Source organism: Pristiophorus japonicus, unplaced genomic scaffold (assembly GCF_044704955.1).
Source record: "Pristiophorus japonicus isolate sPriJap1 unplaced genomic scaffold, sPriJap1.hap1 HAP1_SCAFFOLD_281, whole genome shotgun sequence".
In the NCBI taxonomy this organism is placed as follows: domain Eukaryota; kingdom Metazoa; phylum Chordata; class Chondrichthyes; family Pristiophoridae; genus Pristiophorus; species Pristiophorus japonicus.
In genome coordinates this window covers 464,381-479,656 of record NW_027252571.1, presented here as the reverse complement: position 1 = coordinate 479,656, position 15,276 = coordinate 464,381, and the positions used below count along the sequence as shown (strand labels likewise).

Genomic DNA, 15,276 nt, shown 5'->3' with positions numbered 1-15,276 from the left:
CATAGAAAATAGGTGCAGGAGTTGGCCATTCGGCCCTTCGAGCCTGCACCACCATTCAGTCAGATCATGGCTGATCATTCTCTCAGTACCCCTTTCCTGCTTTCTCTCCATATCCCTTGATCCCTTTAGCCGTAAGGACCATATCTAACTCCCTCTGGAATATATCCAATGAACTGGCCTCAACAACTCTCTGCGGCAGGGAATTCCACAGGTTCACAACTCTCTGAGTGAAGAAGTTTCTCCTCATCTCGGTCCTAAATGGCTTACCCCCTTATCCTTAGACTGTGACCCCTGGTTCTGGACTTCCCCAACATCGGGAACATTCTTCCTGCATCTAACCTGTCCAATCCCGTCAGAATTTTATATGTTTATATGAGATCCCCTCTCATCCTTCTAAACTCCAGTGAATAAAGGCCCAGTCGATCCAGTCTCTCCTCATATGTCAGTCCTGCCATCCCGGGAATCAGTCTGGTGAACCTTCGCTGCACTCCCTCAATAGCAAGAATGTCCTTCCTCAGATTAGGAGACCAAAACTGAACACAATATTCCAGGTGAGGCCTCACCAAGACCCTGTACAACTGCAGTAAGACCTCCCTGCTCCTATACTCAAATCCCCTCGCTCTGAAGGCCAACATGCCATTTCTTCACCGCCTGCTGTACCTGCATGCCAACTTTCAGTGACTGATGTACCATGACACCCAGGTCTCGTTGCACCTCCCCTTTTAATAATCTGTCACTATTCAGATAATAATCTGCCTTCCTGTTTTTACCACCAAAGTGGATAACCTCACATTTATCCACATTATACTGTATCTGCCATGCATTTGCCCACTCACCTAACCTGTCCAAGTCACCCTGCAGCCTCTTAGCATCCTCCTCGCAGCTCACACTGCTACCCAGCTTAGTGTCATCTGCAAACTTGGAGATATTACATTCAATTACTTCATCTAAATCATTAATGTATATTGTAAATAGCTGGGGTCCCAGCACTGAACCCTGCGGCACTCCACTAGTCACTGCCTGCCATTCTGAAAAGGACCCGTTTATTCCGACTCTCTGCTTCCTGTCTGCCAACCAGTTCTCTATCCACGTCAGTACATTACCCCCAATACCATGTGCTTTGATTTTGCACACCAATCTCTTGTGTGGGACCTTGTCAAAAATCTTTTGAAAGTCCAAATACATCACATCCATTGGTTCTCCCGTCCACTCTACTCGTTACATCCTCAAAAATGTCTAGAAGATTTGCCAGGAATGATTTCCCTTTCACAAATCCATGCTGACTTGGACCGATCCTGTCACTGCTTTCCAAATGCGCTGCTATTTCATCTTTAATAATTGATTCCAGCATTTTCCCCACGACTGATGTCAGGCTGACCGGTCTATAATTACCCGCTTTCTCTCTCCCTCCTTTGTTAAAAAGTGGTGTTACATTAGCTACCCTCCAGTCCATAGGAACTGATCCAGAGTCCATGGAATGTTGGAAAATGACCACCAATGCATCCACTATTTCTTGGGCCACTTCCTTAAGTACTCTGGGATGCAGACTATCAGGCCCTGGGGATCTATCGGCCTTCAGCCCCTTCAATTTCCCTCACACCATTTCCTGACTAATAAGGATGTCCCTCAGTTCCCCCTTCTCGCTAGACCCTCGGTCCCCTAGTATTTTCGGGAGGTTATTCGTGTCTTCCTCAGTGAAGACAGAACCAAAGTATTTGTTCAATTGGTCTGCCATGAACTCGTGGAGGCAGGTCATCCTTGTTCCAGGGACCGCCTATGATGATGCTGTATCGTAAGTAAACTGAGCCACGTTACATTATGGTCAGGTGTGTAATTACCTTTCTTGCTGACACCCTCCCCTGGTCCACAACTTGATATCTTCGTACATCTCTGACATTTGTTGTTGAGATGACTGGAACAGTAGTAGTCAGATTTGCAACGGCATCGAGTATTTGTAGTCTTTGTGCAAGATGCGACCATCTCAAGATTACTGCCTGTTAAAAAGTAGGGGTGTAACGTATTATCTTCATGAACTCGATTATTGTAATTAAGAGCGAGTTTGTTTCTATCACCGACGATGTCTCCGCAAGATCCTGCAAATCCCCCGGGAGGACAGACGCACCAACGTTAGCGTCCTCGACCAGGCCCAACATCCCCAGCATCGAAGCACTGACCACACTCGACCAGCTCCGCTGGGCAGGGCCACATCGTCCGCACGCCCCCGGCACGAGACTCCCAAAGTGAGCGCTCGACTCGGAACTCCTTCACGGCAAGCGAGCCAAAGGTGGGCAGAGGAAACGTTACAAGGGACATCCCCTCCCTGATAAAGTGCAACATCCCCACCGACACCTGGGAGTCCCTGGCCCAAAGGCCAGTCCGCCCCTAAGTGGAGGAAGTGCATCCGGGAGGGCGCTGAGCACCTCGAGTCTCGTCGCCGAGAGCGTGCAGAAAGCAAGCGCAGGCAGCGGAAGGAGCGTGCGGCAAACCAGTCCCACCCACCCCTTCCCTCAACCACTGTCTGTCCCACCTGTGACAGGGACTGTGGCTCTCGTATTGGACGGTTCAGTCACCTGAGAACTCACTGTTAGAGTGGAAGCAAGTCTTCCTCGATTTCAAGGGACGGCCTATGATGATGATGACGTTATTAGAAAAAGTTTAACAAGCACACGACACATTACCAATTCATCCACCAGGCTCACAACCACTTGCCCCATCATGGATACCCCGAACCCAACTGGCTGGGGTTTTATTGAGTCTTGTGAATGTCACGTGACTGGCTCAGCCACTCCCAACTCAACAGCTCTACAACTATTTTCAAAATAACTTTAAATCGAGTGCCCCCATTTTATTTAACGGCACGAGAGCATGGATAGAGGATTGGCTAACTAACAGAAAACAGAGAATTGGGATAAATGGGTCATTTTCCGGTTGGCAACCAGTAACTAGTGGGATGCCGCAGGGATCAGTGCTGGGACCCCAACTATTTACAATATATATTAATGACTTGGAAGAAGGGACTGAGTGTAACGTAGCCAAGTTTGCTGACGATACAAAGATGGGAGAAAAGTAATGTGTGAGGAGGACACAAAAAATCTGCAAAGGGACATAGACAGGCTAAGTGAGTATGCAAAAATTTGGCAGATGGAGTATAATGTGGGAAAATGTGAGGTTATCCACTTTGGTAGGAAAAATAAAAAAGCACGTTATTATTTAAATGGGGAGAGAGTACAAAGTGCCGCAGTACAGCGGGACCTGGGGGTACTTGTGCATGAAACACAAAAGGATAGTATGCAGGTACAGCAAGTGATCAGGAAGGCCAATGGTATCTTGGCCTTTATTGCAAAGGGGATGGAGTATAAAAGCAGGGAAGTCTTGCTCCAGTTATACAGGGTATTGGTGAGGCCACACCTGGAGTACTGCGTGCAGTTTTGATCTCCGTATTTAAGGAAGGATATATTTGCTTTGGAGGCAGTTCAGAGAAGGTTCACTCGGTTGATTCCGGGGATGAGGGGTTAACTTATGAGGAAAGGTTGAGGAGGTTGGGCCTCTACTCATTGGAATTCAGAAGAATGAGAGGTGATCTTATCGAAACGTATAAGATTACGAGGGGGCTCGACAAGGTGGATGCAGAGAGGATGTTTCCACTGATGGGGGAGACTAGAACTAGGGGGCATGGTCTTAGAATAAGGGGCCGCCCATTTAAAACTGAGATGAGGAGGAATTTCTTCTCTCAGAGGGTTGTAAATCTGTGGAATTCGCTGCCTCAGAGAGCAGTGGAAGCCGGGACATTGAATATATTTAAGGCGGAGATAGACAGATTTTTGAGCGATAAGGGAGTGAAGGGTTATGGGGAGCGGGCGGGAAAATGGAGCTGAGTCCATGATCGGATCAGCCATGATCTTATTAAATGGCGGAGCAGGCTCGAGGGGCCGAATGGCCGACTCCTGCTCCTATTTCTTATGTTCTATGCCCCATCATGCATCCCCTCACCCACAACTGGCTGGGGTTTTATTGAGTGTTGTGAACATCACATGACTGGCTAAGTGCCTCCCATCTCAACAACACTGCAACTATTTTACATAAACAGAGAAAGCCAAAAGTCCTCCTTATTAAAGGGACATGAGAACACACAAACGAACAAATATAACTTGAAACTTAGCACATCAAATTAAAATTCTGTTCCCGGGGGATGATATTAGCTGAGCTGCCCTTTCAGACATTAGAACCATTTCTGCACGGTTAATTGAGGAAAGTATTGCAAACCTGGTTCACAGAAATCACACCGAATGCAGTTGTTCATATAATTCAAAAAGTCCATAAATTCGTCTGGTTTACAGGGTAGGCATTGAGTCTGTTGCCTCTGGTTACAGTGCTCTTTTTTGTAGTGCCCTATGAAGAGAGGGACAAGGGTCCATTAATTGCATTCGCAGTCATCTCGTACACCGGCAGAGTCAATTCACATTGTGTACACCACAAACAATCGTCCACACAACTGTCGCATCAAACACTCCCAGGGCAGGTACAGGGGGTTAGATACAGAGTAAAGCTCCCTCTACACTGTCGCATCAAACACTCCCAGGGCAGGTACAGGGGGTTAGATATACAGTAAAGCTCCCTCCACACTGTACGATCAAACACTCCCAGGGCAGGTACAGCATCGGGTTAGATACAGAGTAAAGCTCCCTCGACACTGTCCCATCAAACACTCCCAGGCCAGGTACAGCACGGGGTTAGATACAGAGTAAAGCTCCCTCTACACTGTCCCATCAAACACTCCCAGGGCAGGTACAGGGGGTTAGATACAGAGTAAAGCTCCCTCTACACTGTCCCATCAAACACTCCCAGGGCAGGTACAGGGGGTTAGATACAGAGTAAAGCTCCCTCTACGCTGTCCCATCAAACACTCCCAGGGCAGGTACAGGGGGTTAGATACAGAGTAAAGCTCCCTCTACGCTGTCCCATCAAACACTCCCAGGGCAGGTACAGCACGGGGTTAGATACAGAGTAAAGCTCACTCGACACTGTCCCATCAAACACTCCCAGGGCAGGTACAGGGGGTTAGGCACAGAGTAAAGCTCCCTCTACACTGTCCCATCAAACACTCCCAGGCCAGGTACAGCACGGGGTTAGATACAGAGTAAAGCTCACTCGACACTGTCCCATCAAACACTCCCAGGGCAGATACAGGGGGTTAGATACAGAGTAAAGCTCCCTCTACACTGTCCCATCAAACACTCCCAGGGCAGGTACAGCACGGGGAGTGTCAGCCTAGATTTTATTTTGTGCTCAAGTCTCTGGAGTGGGACTTGAACCCACAACCTTCTGACTCAGAGGCGAGGGTGCTACCCACTGAGTCTCGGCTGACACTAGCCAAGACATCTTCTCTACGTTTACCCTGTCGACTCCATTTCATAATTTTAAAGGCCTCTATCAGGTCGGTCCTCAGCCTTTTCTTTGGTAGAGAAAAGAGCGCCGGCTGTTCAGTCTTTTCTGATCGCGGCACTCGCTCAGAACTGTACAGCCCTGTAGGTTACGGCACTTCAAGGTGCACTGCCTGCCAAATGTGGGGAGGGTTTCTGCCTCTACCACCCTTTCAGGCCGTGAGTTCCAGACCCTGCCCCAGACCCCCAGCACCCTCTCCCCTCAAATCCCCTCTTAAATATATTCAATGTCCTGGCTTCCACAGCTCTCTGAGGCAGCGAATTCCACAGATTTACAACCCTCTGAGAGAAGAAATTCCTCCTCATCTCAGTTTTAAATGGGCGGCCCCTTATTCTAAGATTATGCCCCCTAGTTCTCGTCTCCCCCATCAGTGGGAACATCCTCTCTGCATCCACCACATTCTCCCTGCATCTACCTTGTGCTGTAACCTTTGTGTAGGTGAAAGTGGGCATGCAGGTACAGCAGGCGGTGAAGAAGGCAAATGGCATGTTGGCCTTCGTAGCTCGGGGACTTGAGTACAGGAGCAGGGAGGTCTTACTGCAGTTGTACAGGGCCTTGGCGAGGCCACACCTGGAATATTGTGTTCAGTTTTGGTCTCCTAATCTGAGGAAGGACGTTCTTGCTATTGAGGGAGTGCAGCGAAGGTTCACCAGACTGATTCCCGGGATGGCAGGACTGACATATGTAGATAGACTGGATCGACTGGGCTTATATTCACTGGAATTTAGAAGAATGAGAGGGGATCTCATAGAAACATATAAAATTCTGACGGGACTCGACAGGTTAGATGCAGGAAGAATGTTCCCGATGTTGGGGAAGTCCAGAACCAGGGGTCACAGTCTAAGGATAAGGGGTAAGCCATTTAGGACCGAGATGAGGAGAAACTTCTTCACTCGGAGAATTGTGAACCTGTGGAATTCTCTACCGCAGGGAGTTGTTGGGGTCAGTTCGTTAGATATATTCCAGAGGGAGTTAGATATGGCCCTTACGGCTAAAGGGATCGAGGGGTATGGAGAGAAAGCAGGAAAGGGGTACTGAGGTGAATGATCAGCCATGATCTTATTGAATGGTGGTGCAGGCTCGAAGGGCCGAATGGCCTCCTCCTGCACCGATTTTCTATGTTTCTATGTTTCTATGATGAGTATGGATGCATGCATCTAGACAGATGTAGTGGCACACAGCGGAGCTCTGGTTACGTGTCAGGCTGCACGCCCACACAAGCTCATCTCTCAACATTTCCACTGTCCAGCAAACTTATGAAACGTTCACGTGGGGGGGGGTGGAGGAATGGAAAAGGAAGTGATACCTGCAACAGCTCTCAATGACATAACAGACAACAACACCAAAACAACCAAATGCTTCCAGAACCGTCAAAAAAAAATCACGAGATACTCAATCACAGGCTTTCTGTTGATCCATTTACAGCACATAAGCATCCCTCTCACTCTCTTCCATGAGTTCGAGCACATCTGGGATTGAGACCACAGAGTCTGCGATGTCCCGGCCTTTCACTCCACAGGACTGAGAGGACATAGAAACATAAGAAATAGGAGCAGGAGTCGGCCATTCGGCCCCTCGAGCCTGCTCCGCCATTCAATACGCTCATGGCTGATCCGATCATGGACTCAGCTCCACTTCCCTGCCCGCTCCCCAGAACCCTTGACTCCCCTGTCGCTCAAAAATCTGTCTATCTCCGCCTTCAATATATTCAATGACCCAGCCTCCACAGCTCTCTGGGGCAGAGAATTTCACAGATTTACAACCCTCTGAGAGAAGAAATTCCTCCTCATCTCAGTTTTAAATGGGCGGCCCCTTATTCTAAGACCATGCCCCCTAGTTCTAGTCTCCCCCATCAGTGGGAACATCCTCTCTGCATCCACCTTGTCGAGCCCCCCTCATAATCTTATACGTTTCGATCAGATCACCTCTCATTCTTCTGAACTCCAATGAGTAGAGGCCCAACCTCCTCAACCTTTCCTCATGAGTCAACCCCCTCATCTCCGGAATCAACCGAGTGAACCTTCTCTGAACAGCCTTCAATGCAAGTTCCTTCAATACGGAGACCAAAACTGCACGCAGTATTCCAGGTGTGGCAGCGAATGTAATGCCTGTGTTTAAAAAAGGGGGCAGACAAAAGCCACGTAACTATAGGCTGGTTAGTTTAACATCTGTAGTGGGGAAAATGTTTGAAGCTATCATTAAGGAAGAAATAGCGGGACATCTCGATAGGAATAGTGCAATCAAGCAGACGCAACATGGATTCGTGAAGGGGAAATCATGTTGAACTAATTTACTGGAATTCATTGAGGATATAACGAGCATGGTGGATAGAGGTGTACCGATGGATGTGGTGTATTTAGATTTCCAAAAGGCATTCGATAAGGTGCCACACAAAAGGTTACTGCAGAAGATAAAGGTACGCGGAGTCAGAGGAAATGTATTAGCATGGATCGAGAATTAGCTGGCTAACAGAAAGCAGAGTGTCGGGATAAATGGGTCCTTTTCGGGTTAGAAATCGGTGGTTAGTGGTGTGCCACAGGGATCGGTGCTGGGACCATAACTGTTTACACTATACATAGATGACCTGGAAGAGGGGACAGAGTGTAGTGTAACAAAATTTGCAGATGACACAAAGATTAGTGGGAAAGCGGGTTGTGTAGAGGACACAGAGAGGCTGCAAAGAGATTTAGATAGGTTAAGCGAATGGGCTAAGGTTTGGCAGATGGAATACAATGTCGGAAAATGTGAGGTCATCCACCTTGGGAAAAAAAACAGTAAAAGGGAATATTATTTGAATGGGGAGAAATTACAACATGCTGCTGTGCAGAGGGACCTGGGGGTCCTTGTGCATGAATCCCAAAAAGTTAGTTTGCAGGTGCAGCAGGGAATCAGGAAGGCGAATGGAATGTTGGCCTTCATTGCGAGAGGGATGGAGTACAAAAGCAGGGAGGTCCTGCTGCAACTGTACAGGGTATTGGTGAGGCCGCACCTGGAGTACTGCGTGCAGTTTTGGTCACCTTACTTAAGGAAGGATATACTGGCTTTGGAGGGGGTACAGAGATGAGGGGGTTACCTTATGATGATAGATTGAGTAGACTGGGTCTTTACTCGTTGGAGTTCAGAAGGATGACGGGTGATCTTATAGAAACATTTAAAATCATGAAAGGGATAGACAAGATAGAGGCAGAGAGGTTGTTTCCACTGGTCGGGGAGACTAGAACTAGGGGGCACAGCCTCAAAATACGGGGGAGCCAATTTAAAACCGAGTTGAGAAGGAATTTCTTCTCCCAGAGGGTTGTGAATCTGTGGAATTCTCTGCCCAGGGAAGCAGTTGAGGCCGAGCTCATTGAATGTATTCAAGTCACAGATCGATAGATTTTTAACCAATAAGGGAATTAAGGGTTACGGGGAGCGGGCGGGTAAGTGGAGCTGAGTCCACGGCCAGATCAGCCATGATCTTGTTGAATGGCGGAGCAGGCTCGAGGGGCTAGATGGCCTACTCCTGTTCCTAATTCTTATGTTCTTATGTTCTTATGTTCTGTATAACTGTAGCAAGACTTCCCTGCTTTTATACTCCATCCCCTTTGCAATAAAGGCCAAGATACCATTGGCCTTCCTGATCACTTGCTGTAACCTGCATACTAACCTTTTGTGTTTCATGCACAAGTACCCCCAGGTCCCGCTGTACTGCAGCACTTTGCAATCTCTCTCCATTTAAATTATAATTTGCTTTTCTATTTTTTCTGTCAAAGTGGATAACCTCACATTTTCCCACATTATTTGCCATCTGTCAAATTTTTGTCCACTCACTTAGCCTGTCTATATCCCTTTGCAGATTTTTTGGGGTCTTCTTGTGTTGACACAGGGACTTAAACGGACTGAAAAAGTCCCAAACCCTTCACAGGATCATAAACCTGGCAATTTTTGCCAGCAAGGCAGATAAGGAGATATCAGAGGCAGGTGAGCTAAAGCTCAGCCAAGGAGCTCGGTGTTAAGGAGCGTCTTAAAGGATGAGGGAGAGGTCGAGGGAGGGAATTCCAGAGATTAGGGCCTTGGCAGACAGTGCGGCGTTCCCTCAGTACTGCCACTCCGACAGTGCAGCACTCCCTCAGTCCCGCCCCTCCGACAGTGCGGTGCTCCCTCATTACTGCCTCTCCGACAGTACAGCACTCCCTCAGTACTGCCCCTCCGACAGTGCAGCACTCCCTCAGTCCCGCCCCTCCGACAGTGCGGTGCTCCCTCATTACTGCCTCTCCGACAGTACAGCACTCCCTCAGTACTGCCCCTCCGACAGTACAGCACTCCCTCAGTACTGCCCCTCCGACAGTGCAGCACTCCCTCAGTCCCGCCCCTCCGACAGTGCAGCACTCCCTCAGTCCCGCCCCTCCGACAGTGCGGTGCTCCCTCATTACTACCTCTCCGACAGTGCAGCACTCCCTCAGTACTGCCACTCCGACAGTGCAGCACTCCCTCAGTCCCGCCCCTCCGACAGTGCGGTTCTCCCTCATTACTGCCTCTCCGACAGTGCAGCACTCCCTCAGTATTGCCCCTCCGACAGTGTGGTGCTCCCTCAGTACCGCCACTCCGACAGTGCGGCGCTCCCTCAGTACTGCCCCTCCGACAGTGCGGCGCTCCCTCAGTACTGCCCCTCCGACAGTGCGGCGCTCCCTCAGTACTGCCCCTCCGACAGTGCAGGGCTCCCTCAGTACGGCCCCTCCGACAGTGCAGCACTCCCTCAGTACTGCCCCTCCGACAGTGCGGTGCTCCCTCATTACTGCCTCTCCGACAGTACGGCACTCCCTCAGTACTGCCCCTCCGACAGTGCGGTGCTCCCTCAGTACCGCCCCTCCGACAGTGCGGCGCTCCCTCAGTACTGCCCCTCCGACAGTGCAGCACTCCCTCAGTACTGCCCCTCCGACAGTGCGGTGCTCCCTCAGTACCGCCCCTCCGACAGTGTGGTGCTCCCTCAGTACTGCACCTCCAACAGTGCAACAACAACACTGACATATTTTTATATATCGCCATTAACGTATTGAAACGTCCCAAGCCGCTTCACAGGAGTATTATGAGATAAAAAATTTGACCCCGAGCCCCATAAGGAGAAATTAGGGCAGGTGACCAAAAGCTGGATCAAAGAGTTCAGTTTTAAGGAGCGTCTCGAAGGAGGAGAGCGAGGTCGAGAGGCGGAGAGGTTTAGGGAGGGAGTTCCAGAGCTTGGGGCCCAGGCAACAGAAGGCACGGCCACCGATGGTGGAGCGATTATAATCAGGGATGGTCAGGAGGGCAGAGTTAGAGGAGCACAGATATCTCGGGGGGTTGTGGGGCTGGAGGAGGTTACAGAGATAAGGAGGGATGTAGGGGCTGGAGGAGGTTACAGAGATAGGGACGGATGTAGGGGCTGGAGGAGGTTACAGAGATAAGGAGGGATGTAGGGGCTGGAGGAGGTTACAGAGATAGGGACGGATGTAGGGGCTGGAGGAGGTTACAGAGATAAGGAGGGATGTAGGGGCTGGAGGAGGTTACAGAGATAGGGAGGGGTGTAGGGGCTGGAGGAGGTTACAGAGACAAGGGAGGGGTGTAGGGGCTGGAGGAGGTTACAGAGACAGGGAGGTGTGTAGGGGCTGGAGGAGGTTACCAAGATAGGGAGGGGTGTAGGGGCTGGAGTAGGTTACAGAGATAGGGAGGGATGTACGGGCTGGAGGAGGTTACAGAGTTAGGGATGAGCGTAGGGGCTGGAGGAGGTTACAGAGTTTGGGATGGAGCGAGGGCCATGGAGAGATTTGTAAACACGGATGAGAATTTTGAAATCGAGGCGTTACTTAACCGGGAGCCAATGTTGGTCAGCGAGCACAGGGGGTGATGGGTGAGCGGGACTCGGTGCGAGTTGGGACACGGGGGTGGGGGGCAGCCGAGTTTTGGACCACCTCTAGGTTATGTAAGGTGGAACGGGGGAGGCCGGCCAGGAGTGCGTTGGAATGGTCAAGCCTGGAGGGGAGAGAGGCACGGATGAGGGCTTCAGCAGCGGAAGAGCTGAGGCAGAGGCGGAGACGAGCGATGTTCCGGAGGTGGAACCAGGCGTTTTTAGTTATGCTGTGGATATGTGGTCGGGAAGCTCATTTCAGGGTCAAATATGACACCTAGTCTGCGAACAGTGTGGTTCCTTGGTCAGTGAAGGGGTCGTTCACTACTGGGCAAGCGGCGTATGTCGTTCTGAGTTACGAGCTCTCGAATAGATCTCAGACTCACGACCATCTGACTCAAACACGAGAATGAATTCCGACACCTCTTGGCTGGCACTTCATGTTCAGTCTTCAATTACTCATGTACCGCATCCTAAATGTGGCATTGATCAGCAGTGACACAGATTATCAAGGCCATAAAAAAAGCCAACAGATCACTCGGGTTCATTTCGAGAGCAATACAATTGAAAAGATTGTGTGAAATCTGTATGCAATCTTAGTTAGTCCACAATGGGAGCACCGTGCACAGTTCTGCTCTCCGTATACCTGGGTTAGACCACACTTGGAGCACTGTGCACAGTTCTGCTCACCGTATACCTGGGTTAGTCCACAATGGGAGCACCGTGCACAGTTCTGGTCTCCATATACCTGGGTTAGACCACACTTGGAGCACCGTGCACAGTTCTGCTCTCCGTATACCTGGGTTAGACCACACTGGGAGCACCGTGCACAGTTCTGCTCACCGTATACCTGAGTTAGTCCAAAATGGGAGCACCGTGCACAGTTCTGCTCTCCGTATACCTGGGTTAGACCACACTTGGAGCACTGTGCACAGTTCTGCTCTCCGTATACCTGGGTTAGACACACTTGGAGCACCGTGCACAGTTCTGCTCTCCGTATACCTGGGTTAGACCACACTGGGAGCACTGTGCACAGTTCTGGTCTCTATATACCTGGGTTAGTCCACAATGGGAGCACCGTGCACAGTTCTGCTCTCCGTATACCTGGGTTAGTCCACAATGGGAGCACCGTGCACAGTTCTGCTCTCCGTATACCTGGGTTAGACCACACTTGGAGCACCGTGCACAGTTCTGGTCTCCGTATACCTGGGTTAGTCCACAATGGGAGCACCGTGCACAGTTCTGCTCTCCGTATACCTGGGTTAGACCACACTGGGAGCACCGTGCACAGTTCTGCTCTCCGTATACCTGGGTTAGACCACACTGGGAGCACTGTGCACAGTTCTGGTCTCCGTATACCTGGGTTAGACCACACTTGGAGCACCGTGCACAGTTCTGCTCTCCATATACCTGGGTTAGACCACACTTGGAGCACCGTGCACAGTTCTGCTCTCCGTATACCTGGGTTTGACCACACTTGGAGCACCGTGCACAGTTCTGCTCTCCGTATACCTGGGTTAGACCACACTGGGAGCACTGTGCACAGTTCTGCTCTCCGTATACCTGGGTTAGTCCACAATGGGAGCACCGTGCACAGTTCTGCTCTTCACATTATAAAAAGGATATCGAAACACTGGACAAGGTGCAAAAAAGATTTACAAGGGTGTTAGCAAAACTGAAAGGTTATAACTGTCAGGAAAGGCCAAACACCTTGTTGCTTTTTACCACAGAAAAGAGAATGCTGATCGGTGAACTGGTGGAGGTATTTACATTTATGAAAGGGTTCAACAGGGTAGCTGTCCAGAAGACATTTTCACTTGTGGGGGCGATCAGAACTAGGAGCCATGAATAGCCGGCCCCACATGTCCATCCCCATTGCACACATTCCCAATGGACCCAACCCTTTCCCATTCACTCCCACTGTACACATTCCCAATGGACCCAACCCCTTCCCATTCACTCCCACTGTACACATTCCCAATGGACCCAAACCCCTTTCCATTCACTCCCACTGTACACAATCCCAATGGACCCAAACCCCTTCCCATTCACTCCCACTGTACACAGTCCCAATGGACCCAACCCCTTTCCATTCACTCCCACTGTGCACAATCCCAATGGACCCAAACCCCTTCCCATTCACTCCCACTGTACACAATCCCAATGGACCCAAACCCCTTCCCATTCACTCCCACTGTGCACAATCCCAAAAGACCCAAACCCCTTCCCATTCACTCCCACTGTACACAATTCCAATGGACCCAAACCCCTTCCCATTCACTTCCACTGTACACAATCCCAATGGACCCAAACCCCTTCCCATTCACTCCCACTGTACACAATCCCAATGGACCCAAACCCCTTCCCATTCAATCCCACTGTACACAATCCCAAAGGACCCAAACCCCTTCCCATTCACTCCCACTGTACACAATCCCAAAGGACCCAAACCCCTTCCCATTCACTCCCACTGTACACAATCCCAATGGACCCAAACCCCTTCCCATTCACTCCCACTGTACACAATCCCAATGGACCCAAACCCCTTCCCATTCACTCCCACTGTACACAATCCCAATGGACCCAACGCCCTTCTCACAGCTGCCCCACCGCCCAGAGCTCCAGCTCTGTGGCTGCTCGACTAGGTGTTGCTGCACTGACTCACGCACACACACACGCACCGAGCTCGAGGTAGAAAGACGGACCCTGAACTTACCCCTCTGACACATGTTGCAGCAACGGTTGTCCTGGTGGTACTGATCTATCCGGCACGTCCCCATCTCGGTTTCGCGACTGCTCCTGGCACGCCAAACTGTAACTCGGGCCGAGTAGAGACAGCGAGGGAGAGTGAGAGAGAGAGATACACACACACACGATTCGCTGGGCCGACTGAGGGAATTTGCAGACACCCACTGTGGAAAAAAGTACGAGGCTTTCTGGAGGGTTTGCGAGAGCGAAAGAGCTGTCATCTCCTCGCACCAGGAAATGGAACGACCTGGTGGGCAGAAGGCCCAAAATAACAGGCCCTATGTTGATATCACACGAAAGGTTAAGTAACGGGGGAGGAGGTTCTGTGGTCTGTGAGAGTTTCCTTTATTGACATCGGTAGAAAACAGGGCAGGGGCCATGACTACACAATGTCTGCAACCTCAGTTGTCGTTTCCGACTAATTTATTTTCATGCACATAAATGAAAAACATGCAGGCAAGGTGGGGGGTGGGAGGGGATTTGAACCGAACGCCCACAGAAAATCTCATTACAACTTGAGTAACTGCGTCAGAAAAAAACCAGATAAGGTGTCCTTGCTAGCAAAAAAGGGGCTTTCCAGTGTATTGAATTTCAATGGACCCAAACCCCTTCTCATTCACTCCCACTGAACAAAATCCCAATGGGTCCAAAACCCTTCCCATTCACTCACACTCTACACAATCCCAATGGACCCAAACCCCTTCCCATTCACTCACACTGTACACAATTCCAATGGACCCAAACCCCTTCCCATTCACTCCCACTGTACACAATCCCAATGGACCCAAACCCCTTCCCATTCACTCCCACTGTGCACAATCCCAATGGACCCAAACCCCTTCCCATTCACTCCCACTGTACACAATCCCAATGGACCCAAACCCCTTCTCATTCACTCCCACTGTACACAATCCCAATGGACCCAAACCCCTTCCCATTCACTCCCACTGTACACAATCGCAATGGACCCAAGCCCCTTCCCATTCACTCCAACTGTACACAATCCCAATGGACACAAACCCCTTCCCATTCACTCACATTCTACACAATCCCAATAGAAACAAACCCTTCCCATTCACTCCCACTATACACAATCCCAATGGACCCAAACCCCTTCCCATTCACTCCCACTGTACACAATCACCATGGACCCAAACCCCTTCTCATTCACTCCCACTGCACACAATCCCAAAGGACCCAAACTCCTTCTCATTCACTCCCACTGT

General features: G+C 50.2%; 1 protein-coding gene across 1 annotated transcript in view; it reads right to left on the bottom strand.

Annotated features, from left to right (window-relative positions):
• The window catches only part of LOC139247680 (uncharacterized), a 77,381-nt gene extending 63,299 nt beyond the window's left edge, over positions 1-14,082 (bottom strand). The window contains exons 1-3 of the mRNA XM_070871763.1: positions 14,019-14,082; positions 4,264-4,389; positions 1,839-1,994 (exon numbers count right to left, since the gene is read on the bottom strand). Coding sequence (XP_070727864.1) covers positions 1,839-1,994; positions 4,264-4,389; positions 14,019-14,082 — 346 coding nt within the window. The remainder of the gene's footprint in view (positions 1-1,838; positions 1,995-4,263; positions 4,390-14,018) is intronic.
• Between the last annotated feature and the right edge of the window lie 1,194 nt (positions 14,083-15,276).